This window comes from Salminus brasiliensis, chromosome 3, assembly GCF_030463535.1.
Source record: "Salminus brasiliensis chromosome 3, fSalBra1.hap2, whole genome shotgun sequence".
In the NCBI taxonomy this organism is placed as follows: Eukaryota; Metazoa; Chordata; class Actinopteri; order Characiformes; family Bryconidae; genus Salminus; species Salminus brasiliensis.
Genome location: NC_132880.1, coordinates 39,467,599 through 39,489,681, shown reverse-complemented (window position 1 = coordinate 39,489,681; position 22,083 = coordinate 39,467,599). Strand labels below are relative to the sequence as shown.

At 40.9% G+C, this 22,083-nt stretch overlaps 1 protein-coding gene across 2 annotated transcripts in view; it reads right to left on the bottom strand.

The window, feature by feature from the left end:
* Window positions 1-22,083, bottom strand: part of vps50 (VPS50 EARP/GARPII complex subunit) — a 169,693-nt gene that overhangs the window by 5,407 nt on the left and 142,203 nt on the right. For both annotated transcript variants that reach the window (XM_072676101.1, XM_072676102.1), the window contains 4 exons: window positions 18,905-19,053; window positions 9,825-9,921; window positions 6,790-6,948; window positions 2,111-2,232 (listed from right to left, as the gene is read on the bottom strand). In XM_072676101.1, the coding sequence (XP_072532202.1) occupies window positions 2,111-2,232; window positions 6,790-6,948; window positions 9,825-9,921; window positions 18,905-19,053 (527 nt within the window). The remainder of the gene's footprint in view (window positions 1-2,110; window positions 2,233-6,789; window positions 6,949-9,824; window positions 9,922-18,904; window positions 19,054-22,083) is intronic.

Below are 22,083 nucleotides of genomic sequence, written 5' to 3'. Positions count from 1 at the left end.
CCCATGTTCCTTCCCACGCCTTCCATTTCCTGCATACGTTCTTCAGTTTTCCATGCTCTCAATGGCTGCATTCATCAATAATGCAGGGATAACTGGCAGGAGGAATAGACTCTTTTGATCCTTACTTGTTCTCTCAAGACCTAAACTCAGACTTACTGTCCAAAATGCACTATAGATAGGTGATGGGAAGCCGTCTTGGAGTCAAGTGCTCCCTGTGCACTATATGTCAGGGTAACAGAACAGTGAAGTGAAGTGAACAAGGGATGTGTTTGTAGGCGTCTACAGAAGATGAGAGAGGGAAGAGATGTGAAAAGTTCTCTCAGGACACCTCAGCTCAGCACAGCACTTCCAGGCTGTTCTTCCTCAGTGCACCTCTTTCCTAACCACTCATTGGGGTTTGTTTACAATGCTTTACTCGTGACAACCAGATGTTCAAACAACTGGATAATAAAACCAACAGAAAAAAACAGAGAAGAGGAATCGAGCGAATATGGGTATAGAAGGAAATCAAGCAGCTGACAAGCAGGCCCAAGGACATGGGTATACAGAAGCTCCACCATTCAAATCCAGGTGTCTATAAATCTTATATTCCACAGGTGACATTTTGCACACCCCCACAAAATCCATTTTGATTAAGCACCATGTCTACAGAACTGCAGCCATCGCTACTCTGCAAACAAGCCATAATTGAAAACACGGTAGGGTCTTTTTCTTCATTTTCCACTGGATAGTCTAGTAGAAAAGGTTTGTTGCCTCTAATGGCATCCTAAAGCATAATGGATGTGTAAATAAAAGAAGATAAAAAAGGGTTAGTCAGTGTTATCCACACTTTTGTAAACCAAAAGGAATTAGCAGCTTTAGAAAAAGAACGTTAACGGCATTCCTAAAAAGTCAATCGTTACATTTGCAAGGGGATGCACAAACAAGGGCTAAACACTCAAGAAAAGCCAATTCTCTCTACCAAAATGCAGAGCACTTTATACAGAACAGACAGTGGTTCTACTGCTTCACTATGCTTCAACATGTGTCCCAGTAATGGCAAAACGTGCAATGGATCATGCTCAGGAAACGTGCCAGTTTGAGGTTCGAAACGTACACAATAAAGGTGTTTAAAGTGGTTCTTTTATGCCATAGAAGAACCACCAAAGTGGTTCTTTTGATGCCATAGAAGAACCACATTTGTGACACAGATTAGTGTGAAGAAGCTTTCAATGGATGGAGAACCAAGGAGAATCATAGTTCTCTATAGTACCAAAATCATTACAGAACCAAAGTAGAACCATCTGCAGACCCTTTTTCTATTTTTAAGAGTGTATTTCAGTGTCAAAACTCTGGTTTGCAAGTTGTCTTGTTTTCCCTCTGGCTGATAAACTATAAGATTACTATGTTTAGACTCTTACATCGTCCACAACTCTATCTGCCTAAAACCTTCCTGGCAAATGCAGCTAAATTCCTCAATGTTGTTCTCGGTTTTAGGAATGTTGTACTGTACAGCTTCAACTTGTACAGCTCACCTTCAGGAACCATAGCTTCTGCATTTAGTAAAACACATTCCTTTAAGGGTTATGATGGACGACCTGTTAATTATTTTCTCTAAAAACGTTCTTCACATCATCTCTGTCATGAAAAAAAACATGTATCTCCAAAACAACTCCAAAAGCAACTACAGAAGAAGGACAAAACCTTCTTAGCTTCCAATAGAGTCATTGTAAAAATGTTTTATTCGATTTTTAAGTATTTCTATTGGTCCATTGGTCATGAAATGTGTACACAATGTAAACAAACAACTGCAAGATTCACATCATGTCAAAAACAACAATAAAGGAGATATAAGGTTTTGGTTATAAAGGTCTGCATTCCCTGCCTCAGATATCCTCACTATTTCAGAGCTAGACTGCTTTGTTAGTGGTAATTCATCAGTGCAAATTCTTTTACGTCTACGACTAAGCTACATCTGTGTATAGGCAATTGCCCAAAGAGCTTGTTATCATGGCACTGAAAGAGACAACAGAAGAGAACAAAAACACTCTGTTTCCACTGTGATTAGAAATTACACAGGATTAATGGCTGGTTACATGTTCTCGCTGGCAGCGTTGAGTGTGCTACTCACCCCTCTACTAGTGTTCTGTTGGCCAGCCGGATGCAGTGCTCCCAGAGGACATTGGACACCGGCAAGGGGATCCGCACTTGTCTAGAGACATCTCCAAGCCTTTTATTGAACTGCTCAAACTCCTGTAACACAGATCACAGAGCGTCACAGAGTGTTCAGCCAAAGGCTGTTCACTGCAACAGTTGTTGGGTCGTTCCCCTACTGTATAGCCTCAGCATGTGCAGAACTCAGTTCTGCTTTGGTCAAGCATTTCCTTCTCCAGAGGGCGAACGACTGAATGAAACAGGTGGCTTTAGACAGAATGGAAAAGTTTGAATCGGGTTTGGGAACTGGGTAATAATTTAATTGGTGGGCTATACAACCAATAAGTACAACAAAGGTTTGAACTAATTCAGAAGTCAGAAGACAAAGACAAATGTCAACCTTGGATTTAATATATTTGTTGTGTTTAGTCCAATCCTGCATTCATTAAATTCAAAAAGAGCCTGATATGCTCTATTAATAAGTCACAAAACCTGTACTGAGGGTGCTCTGGTCCTGATGCATTACCCACTCTATCACTCAATTGTGATGAATCATAATGTACGTGGACTTCATTGTAAATTCTTCTTAGTCAGGTTCTGCCACACAACACATTCAGTGCACAACAGTGGTTTGGAGCAGACTAATCACTGACGGAGGTGTTGATTCAGCTGGACCATTTTTCTCTCATTCGTGGCAAGTGAGGGGGGGGGGTAAAAACACCAGTTTCTTATTGGACAGGTTGACATACGGTTTATTGGATGCCAAGAACTACATGTACCATGTTCTCGCTCGTTGTTTTGTTGATGGTGCAGGCCAACGGAGTGTGAACAGAGAGAGAAAAGGGTGGCTGTTTCTTTTTTCTTAATCCATTCTACTACAAGTAAGTGAGAGTATTACGAGTGTGCATGCTTACATTTCCTGATGCAATTACAATATATGATTATACAGCTATACAGTCTGACAGCTAAGTTGAGTGTTTATTTACAGCTGATGGACCATAATATAGGCATTATAGAGTGAGCTGTGCATTATGGCTTCAGAAGGGAACAATATATAAAATAATTAGAATTTACTTGACTGAAAAACAGTGCTCTTATTACAGTGTAAAGAAGTAATGCGATTACTACAATTACTACAAATGACAAGTAAAGGTAAAAGGTAAAGGTGCACTGTACTATGTACAGCGAAATGTGTCCTCTGCATTTAACCCATCTGTGGTAGTGAACACACACACACACACACACACACACACACACACACATGAACTGTATATGTCAGACTGTATAGCAGTGAGTACACACACACAGGGTAAAAGGGCCCAACAGGTGGCAGCTTGCCGAGCCCGAAAATCGAACCCACAACCCTGTTATCAATAGCCCGGTGCTCTAACCGCTGAGCCACCACTGCCCGTAGTATATTGTTCCAAAAATATGTACAACATTTGTGTTGAAGAACTAGAACTAGCAGATTTTCTTTATGGAAAATTACACAAGTTGTGTGCAACTGAATGCTTCGGTCAGCAATGGGTGATTTACAAGAGCTGAATTAAAAATGTAGAAGGTCTTTTTTAGATTCGTTCTGATATGCCATTATGCAAATGTATGAAGTTGTAGAATTCTGACATGCAAATCCATAATGTATCAATTTGTGGAATTCTGATAAGGAATTCCAACTGTAATTACACAAGTTTAACAAGTTGTAGAAATTTGATATGCAGTTTCACAAATGTAATAAGCTGTTGTTAATTATGTATTCCAATATGTTGTGTAAAAGCCAGGTATTTTAAAGGACTTGATAACATGTGTGAGATGGGTTTTAGAGCTGAAAGAGAATGAAGCGTGGACTGGATAGAAAAACCCTTATGAACCATATCATCAAGTACAAAGTATCAAACCAAAAAGTTAGCATCTTCACACAATGGCTTTCTTAGGCCAACATGTCCCATTTGAGCCAATAAGGATGCGCCTCACCCGGATAACATTTTGTACCTTAAGAAGAAGCCACGTAGAGGAAATGGAGTGGCTACAGAATGAGTAAGCAGAACCAATTTGGCTTGAAGAAACACTCTGCATCCTTAAGTTAAACTTCTGGGGCACTGGCAGTGTCAAGCGTAGCAGCTCACACTTCTTAAGAGATACACAAAGGTGGGCATGACTTTCATTAGTAGCCAGGCTTCTTTAAGTCTGCAGCACGGTTGAGGACTAATGGAAATGTGTTCACCAGCACATGATTATGCATATTTTGGGATCGAGAGGGCTTCATGTGCAAATAAGCTGCGCTTATAAATTTAATTGTAAAACTCCATCTGTTCTGTGGAAATCTCCAACCTAATGCATGCTGCAACCACACACACAGCACTTTACCTCCCTATGCTAAATGTGTATGGACTAATGAATGGAGGTGAATGAATAAATATTCACAGGCAGATGATGCAGATGACACTCCCGTGACACTCAGTGACGTTTAACAATCAGGAGTGAAGCAGCTTCTGTAACCAACCTTAAACCCGTCTTTCGGAATCTGCATTTAACTGCCAAAACCCTGCCTTCTGAATTATTCAGATCCTGACAAATAATTAATACCCATGACCTTTTAATCTGGAAGAATTCAAGGGGCACAGAGGGAAAAAAACGTAGGAAACTGCAGAAAAAGACTGTAGAAAAAAGAACCAGGAATCATGAGTGATCCATACAGCGTGCAGGAAAATGACTGAAGAAAGTTAACTTGATAATGTAGCTACAGATCAATCTCATCTATCTTCTGCAGGCGCAGATCTGCTTTGCTAGCACCTGCGGGAGTTTTTCTGGGTCAATGCATTTGAAGCATGGATGGATTGTGGAGTATTTTTTTAATATGCTGAAATGCAGACAGAGAGGGGGAGAGAGAGAGAGAGAGAGGAAGAGAGAGGGACTGACAGCTGTCCAGACTCTCTCTCTCTCTCGCTTTCTCTCGCTTAGACTTGAGACTCGAATAGTCTTTTCGCAGCAGGACCCAAAGGAGCAGCACTTAACCTGAATTACTTCACTCTAAACATGCAGCTGTGTGAGTGGGCAAGGTCCCAACAACAAGCTCTTCTGTATCCTGGATCCTTGCCCTCAGGCCTAGGGTCAGACCCATTTCACCCATTTCCATTCAGCCCATTCAGGAGAGGTGCTAAAGTTCAGATGATTCAAACAGTCGGAATCATTTCTAAGCATATTTCAACTGATTAACTGAATTTATGTGGAGAAAAAGACCTATTGTTTGCACTAAGGTGACCCTGAAAAACTGATTATGTCCCATGGAACACTTCCATAATGTGTTTTACGGGTAAGAAACATTTGAGGTAATTTAAACCTATAAAGAAAATTGACAGAAACAGATATTTTCTTCAGGATCAATAAAATTCACTCTAAAGTTCTCTCTATCTCGCTCAATCTATTTCTCTCTATTGCTTGCTTGCTTCCTTGGTCTCCATCCATCCCTCTCTCTTTCTCTCTGTCTCCATCCATCCATCCCGCTCTGTTACCATATATTCCTTTCTTCCCCATTCTATGTATCTCTGTCCTTTCATTCATCCATACCACCCCTCTCTTCTATCTCCTGTTCGCTCTCTCCAGGCATCCCTCCTTCCCCTCTCTATCTATCTCCATCTATCCAGCCAGTCCTCTTTACAGATGTCCATCCATCCCCTCTCACTCATCTATACCCTCTTCATCCGTCCATCCCTAACTCTATCTGTATCCATTCATCGATCCATCTATCCCCACCTCTATCTTTCTCCATTTCTCTCAATTGCTCAATTTCTCTGTGTTCATGCATCAATCAATCAATCCATCCATCCATCCATCCATCCCTCTTTTAGCTCCCTCTCACTCTATCTCTCTCTCTATCCATCCCTCCCTCTCAGTTTCTTTCTAGCTTACTCAATCTGTCTCCATCCATCCTTTCCTCTTTTTCTCTTTAGCTTATTCTCTCTCTATGGGTCTCCATCCATCGCTCTCTCTTTCTCTGTAGCTTACTCTTTCCCTTCCGTCCTCCCTCCATCCCCTTTCAATTTCTCTAGCTTTCTCCACCTGTCTCCATCTATCTCTCTTTAGCTTACTTTCTCTATCTCAATCCATCCAGCCACACCTCTTTTGTTTTCTCTCCCTCTCAATTTATCTCCACCTCTCACTCCACCTCTCACTCCACCTCTCACTCCACCTCTCACTCCACCTCTCACTCCACCCCTGTCTATCTGTCTCTCTAGGTGACATGCAGAGCCACAGCTGCAGAATTTTAAACAGGAATAATGTTTAGACAATGACGAAGGCAGCAAGCCAGTTAGCTGGCATCACCTACAGTCCTTCAATGAGCTAATATTTGTTTCCCAGTAAGATGTTTTGATACCCTTTTAAATACAGTAGACGGGCGGACGTGAAATGTCAGCAGTAACGCAGCTTTGTGTTTTGGCCACTTTATCAAAAACAATCAGCTTTGTTGTAATAAATTATAGGATCATGACAGACAAATACTTCATCTACTAGCTTAAACCTAACCTTCATCAAAGCGTGACTCACCGCTCACCGACCCCTCTCCTCTCAACTGAAAATGGGGGGTGAGGTTCTGCCTGTGAGGAACTAACACATTGTACCATCACATAAAACCCATTCAGCCTCACACAAACACATTACCTTTAAAAGGACATCCACATAGACATTGTGCTGTGACATTATCTCTTTAATGTCCCATTTCACTCCCGCCATCAGCAGCAGCATCTGCTCATAATCGATGGCTTTGGCTGCAACGATCCAGTAAGTGGGCTTGCGCAGCTCGCTGGCTGTGGACACCGTCTGCAGGAGAACAGAGCAAGCAGGAAATTAGTTCAGAACAGGATCTACACGTTGCAACTGGTCCATGACTATGAGTTGTAAAGTCATCGAACATCTCTCTGTGATGTACGCAAATCGTAGTGCCATTTATTAAAGCAGTAAAACTGTGTGTACATTCAACAATACCTCATATAGGGAGAGGTTCATTATTACTCAATGTACAGGGCCAGTTGTTATGGTCTAGCCATTAAAGGAAATATTTACAGTCTAATACTCCTACATATATACTGTTCCTTGCTGCAGTCATTTACATTTAAGGCATTTAGCAGACGCTCTTATCCAGAGCGACTTACAAAAGTGCTTTGCTATTTACCCAAGAATAACCTCAGCTAGTTTAAATAGACTAAAAATTCAAAGATACCTCTAAGTTTAGACACTACTAAACACAAGTCAATAAGGTGACCACTCTGCTATTCGCCCAAGTACTCTCGGAAGAGGTGAGTCTTCAGTCTGTGTTTGAAGACAGCGAGTGGCTCTGCTGTTCGGACACCCAGGGGAAGCTCGTTCCACCACTTCGGTGCAGGACAGAAAAAAGCCTGGATGCTTGCCGTGGATTTTGAGGGATGGCCGGTCGACTTTTGACCACTGCCATCAAGTATGGAGGGGCTGGTCCAGTCTTTGCTTTGTAGGCCAGCATCAAGGTGTCGAATCTGATGCGAGCAGATACACGAAGCCATTGAAGAGTGGAGAGACATGGCTGAATTTAGAAACATTGAAGACGACCCGTGCCGCTAAATTCTGGATAAGTTGCATGGGCCTGACGGTGCGCAGAGGGAGACCAGCCAGAAGAGAGTTGCAGTAGTCAAGTCTTGAAGTGACAAGAGACTGAACATGCACCTGGGCGACTCTCTAAAGAGCAAGGGGCGAATTCTCCGGATGTTGTACAGGAGAAATCTACATGACCGAGTTACGTTTGCAACATGGCTTAAGAACGATAAATGATCATCCATGACTACTGTCACAGACTGATCATGTATCAGTGAAGGAATACAATGGCTAACTATACCCACTGGAATAAGAAATATATTTACTATGATGTTACTATGATATGTTAACTATAGGACACCCCTTTGGATTTTTTGAATATTTAAAAACATATGGTACTCTGTTTTTCATTTGAACAATATTGTAAAATGATAACAGGTAATAGAACTGAAGAAATGTCTTTAGAAATATCTGTAAAATGGAATTAATACAAATGCAATTTTCACAAGAAAAACGTTAGAACACCCCAAGCTTTATTATTTTTTATTACTACTTAAAATGTCTAAAATCTGAATCAGGTGCAGCACATCCGCTGTGGATGATTAGAGCACAGTTAGAGATGGTTTTGGAGAAGCCTGTCTTATTTAAACCTCAGACATTTAGTTTGGTTTGCTCTTGACTGTTGAAAAAAATTTATATCACCATGCAGAGATCCAAAGAGCTTTCAAAGAAGGTTGTAGATGCAGATCCGTTCCACAAAGTAACAACCGCCAACATGGCCAGGCCAGGCAGTCCTAGCCAGTTTAGCCCATGAGCAGATGTGTAAGGAAGTCTCCACCAATCCTAAATTATCATCACAAGACCTACAGGTAGCTCTTGACATCTGATGTCAAATTACTGCATCTACAATCATAGTTGAATTATTTGGGCATTTGGGTAACAGAAAACAAACATTTTAGGTAGAGTTTTGGTAGAGTGGTTTAAGACTTCTATAATTTAAGACATTTCTAAATAAATTTAAGAACTTAAATATAAAATAATCTTTCACGACTTGTGAAATGTCACTAATACTGACTGTACTACATGTTGTAGGCCCTAAAACAACAGTAGTATATTTATTTGGTAAGTAAACACTTCAATACCCCCAAAAAGAGAATAATCATGACTGAGACAAATTAATGAGCTGAACTGTGACAAATTATATACATGATTTGAATGTCTAAATAAAACCCAAAGGTATCTTTACATGTTCAGGATGGAATTTCCCAGCAAGTCATTTTCCATTTGCCAGTCCATGTAGAATCCACACTAATTCACATTAGATGAGCTGAGACTACACTACAGCAACCACAAAGCAATATTGCTGGCTTTGAAAGTTATAGGTATAATTTTAAGTATAATATTGCAGGTATGATTTTGGCATAGGAATTGATTAACCAGTGTTTTAAATGAAGGTAGCTTGGGATGCAGACCGCAAGCAATAAAAGCTATACTCTGACTTTCCATAAAAGAAGTTTATGGAGTCCTAAACCCTATTCGGATGGATTACATTTCCGGGGGTTCTGGGGTAGTTTTCTTTTTCACAGGTGCTCCTCTGTGGTTTTATTTCTGCCTGGATTGATCATGCCTGTGTTTATCATCACTGAGGAGACGTGTAAAATGTTTATTACAGACATCCCCCTGATAAACCAGTCCAGTCTGAAAAGGGCTCAAGTCAAGAGTCAGGTTTTAATGGTTTGTTAACATTTAACTAAAGAGAATGCAGTTGGTAATTGGCATCTAAATAAAAGAAAAAACATCCAGAAACATTATAGTAGTATATATGAATTTCACAAACTGGTGTAGCACATCGGATGGACAGATGATTATTTAATCAAGGGACAAGATCAAACTGTGCCCAGAAAACCACTGAGAGCAGGAATCGTAGGTAGTGGCGATTTAAAACCCTGATGACAAGCCTCTCTGCCACGCAGCATGGTTCCCCCACTGGGCCAAGTTCCCCTCAACCTTTTTTTTTTTACTAGGGCAACCCTCTGCGCCAAGCAAGCGGGAGAGAGAGGGAGGAAATCGAAAGGTTCCTGATGAGACAGACAAAAAGGGCAAGTCCATAAATAGAGTGTGAGGAGGCTGACCTGTGAGTAGAACTGCTGCAGGAAGGGCTTCTTGGCTGGAGGCATCATGGTGTCCAGATGAGGCTGCAGGAGCTCAAACTGCTCAGCCAGGAACACTCTGCAGGAGGACACAGGGGTCACGTTAGCAGCAGCGTTTTAGCGCATCACTCAGGGGCACTGCATAGAGTTTACGGCAGGGGTCACAAGTTCCCAGCCAAGCCGTTCCACCAGCCGAGCACGACTAGGCCAACTGCCAGCTCTGTTTGCCCTAAAGAACACCTGCTTTTACCAGCGACTTGAGTTTTTTTTCTTTCTGTAATACATTTGAAGGCCTTTGATGACGTGGACAACGGAAGACGTGATCTGGATTTATAAAGTCACACGGTGCACAATGTCCAGGGACTTGACATTTATATCTTATATTACTTGATATTACTTGGTGACCTGTAGATGTGTTCCTGGAAATGAAAGTGTTGGGTTTTGCTTTTCCAATTTTACGGTTTCCTTTATTTCGACACCTCGTTTTGAATAGAAAGCTGTTACAATACAATATGAAAACGAGAAGCACTTGGTTTCACTGAATCTATCTTTGCTTTTAAGTGGTAATCATTAGTATGTATGTAGATGGTTATCCCTCCGGAACATTCAGAAACTTCAATAGTAAGCTCAACACAACAATCAGCTGCAATCCATTTATCTGCCTATCCATTGATCTATTTCTGTAGGCCTGTTGGGACAATACATACAAAAACATGAATGACGTAAATGGATGGAGACCCAAAACAAAGGAGTATAAAGCCAGTAATCCTGTGTGCATTGACTGAAAGCAGCATGTTGCATTTTAATGATGTCTAAACATGCTCCTTTACATATATTCACATGTTCACAACGTTAAGAAGTAAAAAGTTAAATTGAGCTTAGAGCCGCTTTCCTGCTTACAAAATGGATTAATAAAACAAATGAAAGGTTCCACTGAATGCATTTATACCTATATTCAACCCTGTTATTTTGCCTCACAATGGTTGAACACTAATTTCATTTTACTTGTGGAACCTGTGGCTTAATGTAGGGAGGGGGTATACCCCTGTTCATGTTTGTCTGCTCTAGAGAGTCCTATTTTATTGGCAATATGTGTGCATTTGCACATCTGTGTCAGCAATGGGTGCAACTTAAAGTAGCTGCATGCATTCATTAGAAGGGGTGTCTACAAACAAGTGTTTGGACGTCACTGCTGTATTACAGAGAAGACTACGCTGCTCAGTTCATCAGGCCTTCTGCATATGTGCTGCTGTCCCATCTGCCCCCTCCATGTGCAAGCGGGCCATGGTGATTGCTGATTTAGGCATGTTACCAGATATCAGGTGCCACAGACTGCATTTATTGAGTATTTGAAGCCGTTCTTTGTCTCTATGCATAAATAGTATGTATGTGACTTTGGTTTGGGTGAAAAATGCCCTGATTAAAAAAAAACACCACCACAACACTGAGCACTGTAACGGCTCACAGTATTCATATAGCATGGGATAGCTAAGACTAGCCTAGCTAGTCAAGTACAAGTAACAAGTACACTGTAATTATTTTCTGTAAATATTCCAGAGCCTCACTGGGTAGTGCTGTCCTCTCAGTGTGCTCTTGGCACGGCTGTGTTAGCTTTTAGCCCAGCACCCACTCGCTTCACTTGTTTTCCCGCAATGCAATCCCCTGGCTTTTGCACACCGTGCAGGACTCCCCCAGCTTCTATGCACAGCTATCCGCAAAGGTGCTTCCTCCAATTAGCCATTCTTCCATCTCTGGTTGACCTAGCACTAGCTTTTAGCCTGCTTAACCTTGTTTTCACTATTCTCCCAAATTGTGTTTGACATCATGTTTAGCTCCAAAAAGCTTTGGCTAATGTAAATTCTTGAGGGTTAAATATATTGAGTGAAGACTGTTGCATAACAGTTTGGGGATTATGAAACCGGCCCATTTTGCAGCCTATAAAAAAAGTGTCAGCAAAAAGCTGGGCAACCACATGCTACTCAGGTTTGTCTTAGTTGGTGATTTAATGAAGGTAGAGAAGTCTCCTCTAGCTGTTCAGCTGGTTTAAAATCTGGTGAGAGTCCCATTAGGAACAGCTGCTCTTCTGTTTTTCCTTACGTACGGCACTAATGTATTATCCAAGACAACTTCAGCTTACAATACAATAATGAATGACCATGATCTGATACAAGGAAATCAATTGTAACTTGTTATCCACTGCCTAAATCAGAATGAACTATCCAATTTAGGTTAGCTTTAGGAGAAAATGGAGACAACAGGCCACTAAGCTGAATAATGCAGTAATTAGAAACCACTGACGCTTACTGCCAGAGGCAGGCCACAGCTGCAACCTCCGCAAATACTTACGCCCACTTCTACTGTGCAGGAAACTCTGCTTAATAATTAATATACTTACTGCGCATATGAGAAGTAACTCATTCCCCACTTTCTAACACTTACTACTGCCCCACATGATTAACTAATATCAGGTCTAATTCCAGATTCTGTTCATACACATGTTCATACATGTGGACAAAAGTACTGGGACACCTGCTCATTCATTTTTTCTTTTAAAAGGTAATAAAACAAAAGTTTATCCTGCTTTTGTTGTCTTTCTACAATACTGGAGCATTGCTGTGAGAATATGATTGCATTCATTGTTGGATGATCACAACCTACTTCATTGCCAAGTCACCCCAAAAGCAGTGGATGGACAGTGGGAGGACACAGTTCCACTGTTCCACAGCTTTGTACCCCTCAAGCCAACTTCTGGTATTAGACATTGTGCCAACAGGTTCATGTTCATCTTCTCCAGGGAGTCCTATTCTATTGGCAATACTTCTCTAGAGGGGCTATACAAGCTGTGTGTGTGTGCGTGTGCATTTGCACATTTGTGTCAGCAATTGATGCAAAGTAGATAAATGCATTTTTAGAAGGGGTGTCCACAAACATTTGGACATATAGCACATATCTTACAACACTTCTGCATACATGGCACCACAGCATAAAAGCCTGCTTGGAATCCTAGCATTGGCTTTTAGAACAGCTCGGCTCTGTAGGTTTAGCAAACAGACAAGTTTTAAACCACAGAGCAATTCACATTCAGCAGCAACCACGCTCGAAAGTGACTAGAAATGACTGCGGCTGTAAGGGCATCAGGCCATTTCACATCTCAGTCGTCAGAGCATGCTGCTATCCTCCTGTGACCATGTGTAAGGTCAGCAAATGTAGATGTGTTTGGCCACGGGGCAGCAACACCTCAGAGCTGGTTTTGGAATAATAGGAGTGCCTGTAAGGGCGCTATTGCCTTGAGAGGCAAGCCAAGAGCACAGATACACAGTACACACACACACACACGCAAACATGTTTTACATGTGGGGTCAAAATACAGTACTGTGCAAAAGTTTTAGTCCCCTGTAAAATTAGAATAAAAATCTCTTTATTCCTCAGAATTTACACAAAATGTTTTTGACATCACTGAATCATCTCCAAAGCTCTCCTCATGGGAGTCTAGTACTATCTACAGTTATCATCCAGCACCTGGTTTGGCACATCACTGCTTAATGATGCTCAATCAGGTGAGCTGCTGATGGAATTGAACACATCCACACACTGGCTGGCAACGTCCAAGAGAAATCTGGAACCAAACTTTTTTTTGTTCTTTAAACTAGCTCACAAGATCACCACTACTGTTTACTGGGTAATGTTTACCCACATCTGTTTAAAGTATAAACACTCTAATTGCAGAGATAAATGGGTTTAAATGATATGCTTAGGTGCTTAAAGCCTCTGCACAGTACGGTTTGTGCCCCATGTGTTTTGCATATCAGTGCTGTCATATCCCTGTCTCTCCAAAGCCACACGTTTACAGGAGATGTAACCCTAAATTAAAACCTAAAGCTTTGCAATCAATCAACATGCAGAGTCGCAACTGTTTGCACATTCACAACCAAGGCTGTGGCACACACACAAACACATGTGCCCCTTACCCTATTACTCTGATGTAGCGTATGGATTCTCCACCCACTACAAGGTTCAACACATGGAACCTGCAATCACGATATCCAAAATCCTGTGCTGCCAGCTAGGCAGCCCCTCAAACATTTGCGTGCTGTAAGGGAGCTTCCCTGGAGTTTGGTATAACCTGCAAGCCCCCAGTTCCTGGTTTGGTAGTGCAGCTGTTTCTACTCCGATTCATGATATAAACTGTGCAAGTGCAATTCAGTAGCTTAGCACAAATGGTCGTGCTAAAATATCAAGGAATGCCATGGTTCTAGATAGCCCTAGTTTGGGCCTAAAGCTCACAATGCATATGAATAGGGAAGGATGAATAATCAATTAAACCTTATCTGTTAGCCTAGTTAATCACACAATCTAGTTATACCGGTCAATCCTCCTGTCTTTCCAGGAATTCTGATATTTTACCCATGTCTTCTGCTGTCCTCCAGTTTACATAGTTTCCCATAAAATTACTGTTTTTATGTTTTTATATTTTTAAATATATATCATTGGTGGTCATGTTGCCATTTGTGTATTTTATTTCTATAGAACATAAACTATCTAACAAACTATATTCAAAGTCTATAAATCAAACTAGCAACAGAAAACGAGGCAGTGAGAGGATTTGAGAATAAATGAACGTGAGAGGGATGGAGTATCTGCCTAAAAGGCTAGATACTAAAAGTCCGTGCAGGTATCTCATCAAATAGGAGGATTGTACTTAAAGCAGCATTATGTAAAATTGGTATTTTTTTCGGGAAGTAGAATTTGTGCTTCAAGCCACCACTCAAAAAGAACACGCTTACATACATTACCTAACAAGCTGAGAGGTACAGAATCATCACTGGAAGTGAAAGAAGCATGTGGACTGATGCAGTACAGTAATATTACAGGAGTTTACATAAATATATATTTACATAAATATGCAGTTCTCACGAGCACTGGCCTGCCGCCTTCAGCAAAGTTGCATAGTGCAGTTATCAGCATTCTGAGCACAGAGCACCCATGATATAGACCTCCCTATTACAGGTTAGTGGAGCCTAGCATTGATTTTGAAGCTATTATTTTAAGGTAAAAAAATCTGCATAAGGTTGCTTTAATGAAGAGCAACATCAGGCAAGGTCATGTTTTTTTGTAAAAAATAAAAATAAAAACTAGTTACTTTCTTACTCAAAGCATTTGGTTGCCTGGGGCCGATTTTAGGATGTACAGTGTGTATCCTTCCCTAATTGTAACAAGTGGCAGAATGGCCCAGAGCTGGATGCCAGAATATTTTTTCAGGTATTTTTTTTCGTGAGAACTGCATAGTCATATTTATGTAACTTTTTTTCAGGTACTGTTTGGGTAAAGTTAAACCGAACAACCAAAAAACTTCAATTCTTCATCCCTGTACAAACTGCAACAAGTGGGCAAAAGTGGGTGATATTAAGCAGTGCAGACAGAATAATTGCATAGGAGGACAGTGAGGCAAATCTTTTAAACCCCTAATGTGGCTTGTTAACCACATACTGAGAAGCTAAATTTAGTGTATTTGCGAGCTACTGAAAATTCAAGTCCTGAGGGAGATTCGATTGCAACGTGTGGAAAATAAATTCAGACGTTAAAAAGAACATGTAAATTATCACTCGGGCCAGATGGAACAAATTATTGGTAAATATCCGGCATTTACACAGGAGGTAAAGCGGCATTAAAAGAAATACGGGCTGAGGTTTAATAGAGCAAGAAGCTTTTTTTAACGAGCTGTTGTAAATACAGTTGTTTGTGTTCCATTTCTGATATGAGGCACAGAAATAGAACCATATGAGTGCTGGAGCCAGAAATCAGGTCTGTTTATTTGGCTGACAGACTAGATGGAGTGAAGGAGGGTAATTTAAACTTTATCGGGTTACACTGATATAAATAGCGGGCTTAGATGGTAACAAGCAGCCCATTTCCTGCCCTTATCTTTCTCACCTCTAATCTTGATCCCTGTGCTGGATTTCTGGCCTTCATTGGTTATTCCACTATGCAGGAGGAGGGGGCTAGCGGTGCTGACCTTGGAAAATGTGCTCCGTGGCAGAGTGGCAGTATTAAGAGTGGCACATTCAGAGCACGGACGCGCTTGACATCGAGGGTTAGGGTATCACTACCGCACCAGCCTAGCGCACGGTAAAACTGGGTTTCACACCATCAGGAAAAGGAGGAGAAGCAGTGTGAGAAAATCCGTGTTTCAGTGTCTTGGAAGTTATGTATCCTCTGATCCCTGCTCATTCACAACCTCACTCGTCTTTCCCTCAAACTTTTGGATTTCCGAAAGCAGGCTTTGTGGCTGGCACACACTCCGTGCCATCTGGCAAATGAGACAGCCGCATCTTTGGACTGCGGGCTGTGGCACAGCGTTCCAACAACTTTCAACTCCGCCAGCTCCAATTTGATTGTGTGTGTGTGTGTGTGTGTGTGACAGTGAGAACCATTCGCAATCACGGTGTCCCACTACACAAACAGCAGAATGGGGAGAGACGGTGAAAGCGAGGGATTGGAGAGTAAGTGGTGATTTAGCACGCCAGTCATCCAGAACCTGCCCCTCATTTGGATTACTGGCGACGCAGGTAAGTCATCAGCGGTGGCAGCGTCGCTCCACTTAATGAAATGAACTTGGCTAGCTGCTGCTGACCACCGGCTCAGCCTCTTCCGATTCATCAAGAAAAATGCAGGACTTAAAGGACAACAGCAGCAATTTGGCCAATAATCTCACATTTCGCTTGTTTGTCACGCAACGAATGACTACAGATACCTGAACTGGGCTTTTCCTCAGAGGACTTCATCCAATTCCCCTCCTGGCACATGAACAGGGAAAAGCACTGAGTAGATTTGCTTTTGGTTTCCCCTTTAGTCAAATCCTTATCAAAATGACAAAGCTGGCTGCCTCTCTCACAACTGCACTTCATTCATATCTGATTTACCAGGATTAAAACAAATCTCGAGGTTTCAGGTTCTCGACTTTTTCCAGGGGTCTGCTACTGCCAGAATGATCTCATGGTATCTGCACGTACCTCTGACCACATTCTAGCAGAACCACGTGGTCGGAGACATTTTTAGACAGAAATGGCTACTAAATGATTTATGTATCTATGTATTATTTCTGAGGTATGAACAGATACCACTTACTTTATTTTTAACACAAAACACCCAGGAGTTAAAGACTTAAACTTAGGGAATGAAGACTAATCTTGAGTGTAGGTTTATGCACAGACTGTATATGAGGGTGAACTGGACAACAGCAGTTGAAGCCAAATGTGAAGCCAAATGTATCTTACACCACTGGTAGTTGACTGCAGTACAAATTTGAGCTCTGCCCAATTTTATGTAAGTAAACGGAGCAGAAAGGAAACTATAATAATTTTTTTTTTTTTGCCAATCGTGTTCTGCAAGCTCCCCCTGCATTTTATAGGTGTTGTTTGGTGATAAGAAGTGGTGTGGCGATTAGGTGATGAACAGCTTTTACTGACCGCCTTATATTGCGAACACACAGGTGTTTCAGGGCAAAGAATGACATACTTACAAAGATGCTGCACAGTTGATTAAGCTGCCATTAAGTGGTAATTACATTTTTGCAACTGTGGTAAAAGTCAAGTTCAGTCGCTATGCGCCCCCTGGTATGAAGACAGGCTTACTTGCCGCCTCTACTATGCTATATATACTATTCACTCTCACACCACTGCTGTAAATACAAATCACACTTTGAGCTCCACCTCATGGACAGCTATAAATGTGCATTTGTTCACAAACTGAGAGATACAGAACCGGCAACTGAAGTGAAAGATGCATGCCGACTAAAAAGGTGGAGTACTATTAAATGATTTTACACAAATATGACTGGAATGTTTGTGTAAAATCATGTAAAATTGTGTAAAAACCTGTAAAATCCTCAAATATTATTTTATTACTTTACGCGTTGTCGTGAGTAGTCTCAGCATTCTGGACCTGGAGTGGCAATGACAGACAGCATACTCCCTATTACAAGTCAGTGTGCCATCAAAATAAGTCTAAAGCTGGAGGCAAGTGTAGTTTAGAAGAGTTATGTTTGGTGTAAAGCCAAACAGCCTTTTATGCTGCAATAAGAGCTCTTCAGGCTTACCCATTGTTTTAGTTTAAAGATAAAGTAAATTAACTGAGCATTTGTGTCTTGATCCACGCAGTGATTCCCATTTTGGAAGCTTTAAAAGGAGCCAATAAAAGTCCCAATGTGTTTTTGTTTTGAGCACATTCAGGAAGACATTTATTCGTAACTACAGTGAGCAAAGTGGTCTGGATGGGCACATCACATTAGGCGAGACCAGTTCAGAAGATATTTCTTTTCGCAGCTCAGAGTACCTGGAAGAAGCTCATTTTGATTCTCAATTTTCCTAATACTCGCAAATAAGTGCAATGCTATGAGATAGTTTAGGTGGTTTTAGCATAGTTTTAAGCTAACCATTATTAGAACAAGACAAGGATATAAAAAAGCCTTAGCTTTTATATATGGCAACAACCAAGTGATCATTTTATAGTATGTTTATTCTTACACAAATAGTTGCAACTGCAACAACTGCAATTTTCCTCCTGGGATCAATAAAGTATTTTTGATTCTGATTGTATACTGATGTATGAACATTGATCAATCACCAGGATTAATGTGCTACATGTGTCTCCAGATTCGCCTGGAGAGTGATTTACCTTGGCTGTGAATGTGAGAAAGTATAAAACACCTCTAAAAGTGTTCTGAAACACCAGGCGATTGAAATGGTACCATTGAGAACATTTTCAAATCTTGGAATTGTACAAAATAAACACTTCCTGAAAAATTAAGAAGTGGCTCAAAGACAGTACAGTGACGAACGCTACTTCTGTGAGAACATACTTCAACTACATCCGCCTACAGTTTCTATAAAGGCTCTATAAGGGCCTATAAGGGCTGAAACAAGCAGAAGCCTGAGTAAGTTTACATTTTTCATGCATGAATAACCAGTGATATGAAGTGATGATCTCACATGCAGGTAAAAGAGGGTCTAGGCAGGGGTTACTAAGTGAATAAAAGCACTAAAGCACTTGACTGAAGTTCTTACAGTGACTCAGTGGCGACCACTCTCTCAGCCAGGCCATAGAGTGTCCCGCTGGCAGTCAGCACCACCAGCTGGCTCAGGTGAGGGCTGGGTACCTTTTCCTTCCTCTCTTCTGGGGGTCCGTGGGGGCCTATGCTTTCTCCTCCTGCCTCCTGCACAAAAAGACAAACAATAGACAACAGTTCAAAAACAAGCTTTAGTAAGAGTTTACGAATCGGTGGCATAAACAGCAGGATAATAAATGAATAGAAGACATGGTGAATGTTTAAAGCCAATAAATCAGTAAATTACAAAATTAGTCCCACACACACTTTCTCCCCATATTATCTGTTCTGATTAGTTCCTTGGCTCGAATAAACGTCTTCTCAGCCAAATCTAAATTTAACAATGCATTGTTTGGCTACTTCAACCCCCATTTTTTACTAACCAACTGTAATTGTAATCGTAGCTGAAAGAAAATCAAACATGTTTGGGCAGAGTTCACAGGTTTAGCACTGCTACTGGGCTTGTATCCAAATGACATTAGACAAGCAGACCAGGCGAGTCTGTTTTCCAATTAGAAGTAAAGCCAGCAATGTAAAATGAGCTGCATACCTACATCAGTGAGGTTTTTTTTTCTGCCCTTGCCTGAACAGCCCTAGAAATAACCCAAAAGCCCTCCACGCACTGACGTAATGAAAGTTAATGACACCTAATTTTAAAAAAAAAAGGTAAAATCTTTGACTTCCTTTTTAAATCTCATGAGGGGCTGCAACATAAGGCAGAAATTGTGAAAATTACCTGGCGAAAAAGGTTGCAGTGACACAGCAATGAGTCAGACAGTGCAAAGTGCTGGCACTGCCCGCATGCACATGAACAAACATGGCCTGAAAATTCTACCCAGGCAAAATAATATGTCTTCTGGTTTCTCCACATAAATTACAATTAAAAACCAATCCCAGGCTTGGTTTTACTCATATTTCATAATCACAACTAAACTTTAAACTTACACTGGAAAGTCACAGCTGGTGAGAACATTTAATCAAGTTATTCAGGCAAAAACAGCTAGCTACAGAAAACACACACACTTTCTTAACAGGGTACATTTTACATCAAAAGATGCCAACAAACCATTATGCAAATTAAATCGATCAAAAACAGATTTATTAGTAAAGTATGATGCAATTTCACTCCACTTATTCAATTCGCCACTTATGAGAGAAAGAGACAGGATACTCATAAAGGTAGGCTTGAAAAAGGGTACTTACTCTGGTATGCAAACCTTTGGGCACCCTTATGCAAATTGGCTGTTACTGTGAATAGCTAAGCAACTAAAGATGTCCTGATTTCTAACAGGCATAAAGATAAAGATGGCATCTCTTTAACATTTAAGTAAGACTTAGGTAAGAATGTTTTCATTTTTTACTTTAAAGCTTCTTTCGTAAATTTCTTTATAAAAGAAAATCTTTCCCAGTTTCAAAATAAAAAATGAAAAGGGCAAAAAAGCAAACGTTTGGCACCCTGCAAATGTTGGGCCCTCAACCCTCTCTGCTTGATCTCCCCCATTCTTGTTAACCGTCATTTCTTAATCACGGACTGAGAAAACAGCTACTTGAAACCACTTTGCTCTTTATCTCTTAATAGCTTTCTCCTACTTTGTTGGTATCAATTATTTTAATATTTAAAGTGCTAGGTAGCTGCCCAGCTGCATAGAGCAGACCCCCCCCCCCCACTCCACTGTGTATCTCTCACCCATTTCTGTTCTACACAAGTAAACAGCATGAACAACATTGCAGTGTGTGCCCTTTGCAAAGTGCTAACTACAGAAACTCAAATCATGCAAATCTATGCAGGTGTCTAAATAAGGGTGGACCAATCAAAGCCTTTTGTTCGGATAGAAGACTGAGCACAGCTGTGCTTAGATGGAGCCCCATTCATCTTGAATTAGAGAACCAAGATTTACATGCTGTTAACAGATGTGATCTGGTCAGGGTAAGTCCACAAATAGGGACAGGCATATGCACTAAATACGCACCTTACTAGGGACACTTGAACATCTAGTAATTAATACAATTATCTCATCAGCCAAGTGTTTGGCAGCAGTGCAGTGCACAAAATAATGCAGATATGGACCAGAGGCTTCGGTTATTAATGGAATGGAGGAGAAAACATCACAACTGGGCTTGTTTGAGTATTTCTGTAACTACATGCATAGACCAAACTGCTTTGTGCAAACAGTCCAGGCTGATGGGGCTAGTGTAATGGCATGGGGAATGTTTTCTTGGCACACTTTGGGCCTTTTAATACCAATCAATCATCTCTTAAAGGCCATAGTCTATTTGATTCATAGCCACAGTTTACTCCCAGTATGAAAATGCACCACACCAGAAAGCAAAAGTTGTCTCAAATGGCTTCATGAACATGATGATTATTTGAGTGTTCTTTAGCGGCCTTCCCAATCACTGAACCTTTGGGCTGAATACCCAGTTTTAGTTTAGTCTTTTTCACTGCTTGTTGACTGTATGTTGGGCTGTATCCAGAATCCCAAAGGGAACTCTGGACACCAAGCCATGTGATCCATCTTACTGAAGAGATATTTGTGTAAGCCACTTGGAAGGAGGACACTACTGTCCCACTCTTTAAAGAGCTGTGTTTTTAAAGGCCAGTGTGTTTGACTTTGACTGACCAAAGGCTTATACCTGCAACATGAAAAAGGATGAGGAGACCAAGTATGCCCTGCAGCTTTCTGCAACAACTACAAGAAAGGCCACTGATGTCTATGGAACTACTACCAAACTTGACAGAGGTGTTAAACAGTACAAGAAGTCGTCATTTTTCAGTTTAGAGATAAGCATCTATTGTATACACATTAGCATTTTCTGTACATATTAACACATCTTCTAACAGCTGTATGCACATGGAAATTTTAGGTTAACTGGCCAAATTCTCATGTAATTATTTTGCTGATGAGAACCCTTAATGTGGAAGCGAATGTAAACATTTAAAGAATGTGAAGGAGGCTACAGCACCACTCATTCTCTGATAAATAAAATAAATGGAAGCATATAGAATGAATGGCTCTAAATCCCAGAGGGCTTTATTTCCCCCTATGGAGGATAACACAAACGTTATGCGAATAAGAGGCAGTTCAGTGATGATGGAAGTCTTCCAGAAAATCCATTAGCTCTCCCCTTATTACTCTC